The 2,435-nt window shown below is 34.0% G+C and overlaps 1 protein-coding gene across 1 annotated transcript; it reads left to right on the top strand.

The window, feature by feature from the left end:
* The first annotated feature begins 229 nt into the window (after positions 1 to 229).
* LOC141716639 (protein DELETION OF SUV3 SUPPRESSOR 1(I)-like) lies at positions 230 to 1,296 on the top strand. Its single transcript, XM_074518831.1, has 3 exons — positions 230 to 371; positions 492 to 594; positions 985 to 1,296. The coding sequence occupies exons 2-3, from the start codon at positions 498 to 500 to the stop codon at positions 1,119 to 1,121; spliced, it is 234 nt and encodes a 77-aa protein (XP_074374932.1). The 5' UTR covers positions 230 to 371; positions 492 to 497; the 3' UTR covers positions 1,122 to 1,296.
* Positions 1,297 to 2,435: the final 1,139 nt, after the last annotated feature.

Raw genomic sequence — 2,435 nt, 5'->3', positions numbered from 1 at the left:
TATTTTGAAAAAAAGGGTTTTCTTTGTCTTTAATATTGTGAGAGTTTCGCATTTTAATGGATATTTTCACTTTTTAAGACACATAGTACCTCGATTGTTGTTGTCAAAATCTTGCTTTTATAATTTTTAATTTAACTCAAACTTGGTTGATTTGACCCTACTAAGTTAAAAACGACTATTTACTCGAAAATGAAAATTTCAAATTTAAAAAAAATGCAAAACAATTTCATCAAATTTTCCAAAACCGACATCGTTTAAATAAAAGCTATCGCCTATCCATTGTTTCTTGCAAAGCGGAGCAACTATAAAACTCCCGCTCAGCTGCAAAATCGCGGTGTTGTACTAATAATTTTACGCACAACCAAAGCTTCGTAAGTATAATTGTGAATATAATTGTGTGTATCTGTTTTTTTAGTGATATGAAATTAGGGTTTAATTAAGCCCTCAATTTTTATTGTACGATTGAGTTATTTATTTGATATTTGTTGCAGATTGTAATGGCAGAAACAAAAGTTGAGGATAAAGTTGAAGAGGCTGCGAAAATCGACTTGTTTGAAGACGATGATGAGTTCGAAGAGTTCGAAATCGGTCTAGGTTTATCTCTCCCTCCTTTTCCCCCAATTTTAATATTTTCGTTACTCGTAAAATCGCATTTTGTTTCTATTTTAGTTATGATTGATACTGTTTGTGAATTTTAGTAATTTTAGTTTTCGTATCAATAATTTCTAGTAAACATAATGTTTTTAGGGTTTCGAGAGGCGTTATGAGATAAATGATAAATTAAGTTTTGCAGTGTTTGATCTATTGTTGTATTTGTAATACGCGTCTGTGGATTTAATTAATTACATATTAGGTGTTAATACTGTGTCTTGTTATTGTAATAGCATAGTTTGAGTAAAGAACTAGATAATAGCGTTGATAAAATTCTGTGTTAGTGTTGTGTCGTGTTACTTAGTTTTACTGATAGGGATGTTGTGATGGCAGAGGTTGGGGAGAAGAACGAGATAGGGACGGATGTGACACAAGAATGGGAGGATGATTGGGATGATGATGATGTCAATGATGATTTCTCTTTGCAGCTAAAGAAGGAGTTGCAGAACAATGCAACTGAGAAGAAGTGAGTGGATGAGCTTATTGCTGGTTTGGTAATTTGCTTAGCTAGAGAGGGTTAAGAGTGTTTTCGTTAATGTAGTTTAATTTGGTAGAAGAATGCTTGTACTCTAGTGGATGCTTTTGTTGAATATAGCGTCTGACTGTTGCAACTTGATAATTTTTTATGTGAGACTTGTTACTTTATATCTTCTCGTAATTATAGGTCCGTTTACTGGTTTTGTTGGAATAGATCTATGTGGTTTCCAACGCTTGATAAGGTTAATGTTTTTTCTGGAACCCAAGTCTATTCAGATAAATAGGGTAGATCCTTGGAGACCCTGTGAAATGAACAAAATAGCAGGCATAAAGGATAGAGAAGAGTATACATGTATTTAAACAAAATTAAGAACACTTTTATGGATCTTCTCTGTACATAATCCATATCTTCACAATGTGCTGTCCAGTCATTCATTAATGGCTTTGCAGGAACTAGGGATCAATGCCTGCTGCTTGCTACCTGCCCAGACACTTAAGCTTTAGTCTGTTCAGATTAGCTGATGATGATGAGTATGAAAATAGAAGTATTCTGTCCTATTGAGCTATTACGTTTGCATGGCCCTGTTGTTTTGTATTAGTTTGAAATTTTATAATATTCTTGGACCCTGGATTGACAGGGCTCCTTAATATAAGTATTCCAATGTGTAGTTAACTAGTTCCCATATATTTTCCAGTATCTGCTGAAATTTGGCAGAAATAACAAGTTCAGAACAGCGTCCCTGAGCTGAGCTCAATATTACTGCATGTAGGTAGTAACATTTAAGGAAGTTTGAAATCAATGTTGCGATACTAGTTAAAGATCGTAAATGAAAAAAGGGGATTTAGGTAGGGGTGTCTTGATTTGTTTATAGTCCAGGCGAGATACTTGTGATCAGACTGATAAAACCAAATACTTCCTCTCATCCTATGATTTGCAGGTTGTCAGTTATAATTTGTTTATAACTGACAAGAAGTGAGTGAATGAGCTAAGTGCTGGTTTGATAATTTGCTTAGCTAGAGAGTAGAGAGGGTTAAGAGTGTTTCCGTTTATGTAGTTTAATATGGGAACATAATGCCTTTACTCTAGTCTCTAGTGGTTGCTTTTGTTGAATATAATATTTGACTGTTTCAACTTGATAATTTTGGATGTGAGCCTTGTTACTTGATATGGTCTCGTAATTAGAGGTCAATATACTAGTTTTGTTAGAATATATATGGGGTTTCTGACACTTGGTAAGGTTAATGTTGTGGAACACAAGTTCACTCACATAAATAGGTAGATCCCTGGAGAATTTGCAAAATGAACA

Source organism: Apium graveolens, chromosome 4 (assembly GCF_009905375.1).
Source record: "Apium graveolens cultivar Ventura chromosome 4, ASM990537v1, whole genome shotgun sequence".
NCBI classification, from domain to species: domain Eukaryota; kingdom Viridiplantae; phylum Streptophyta; class Magnoliopsida; order Apiales; family Apiaceae; genus Apium; species Apium graveolens.
The sequence above is the reverse complement of the archived record's forward strand: the minus strand, read 5'-3'. Positions and strand labels throughout refer to the sequence as shown.

Coding starts and splice junctions, on each gene's coding strand:
- LOC141716639 (XM_074518831.1), top strand. CDS start 498: ATGGCAGAAACAAAAGTTGAGGATAAAGTTGAAGAGGCTGCGAAAATC. Junction 595..984: donor AGAGTTCGAAATCGGTCTAG/GTTTATCTCTCC, acceptor TTGTGATGGCAG/AGGTTGGGGAGAAGAACGAG.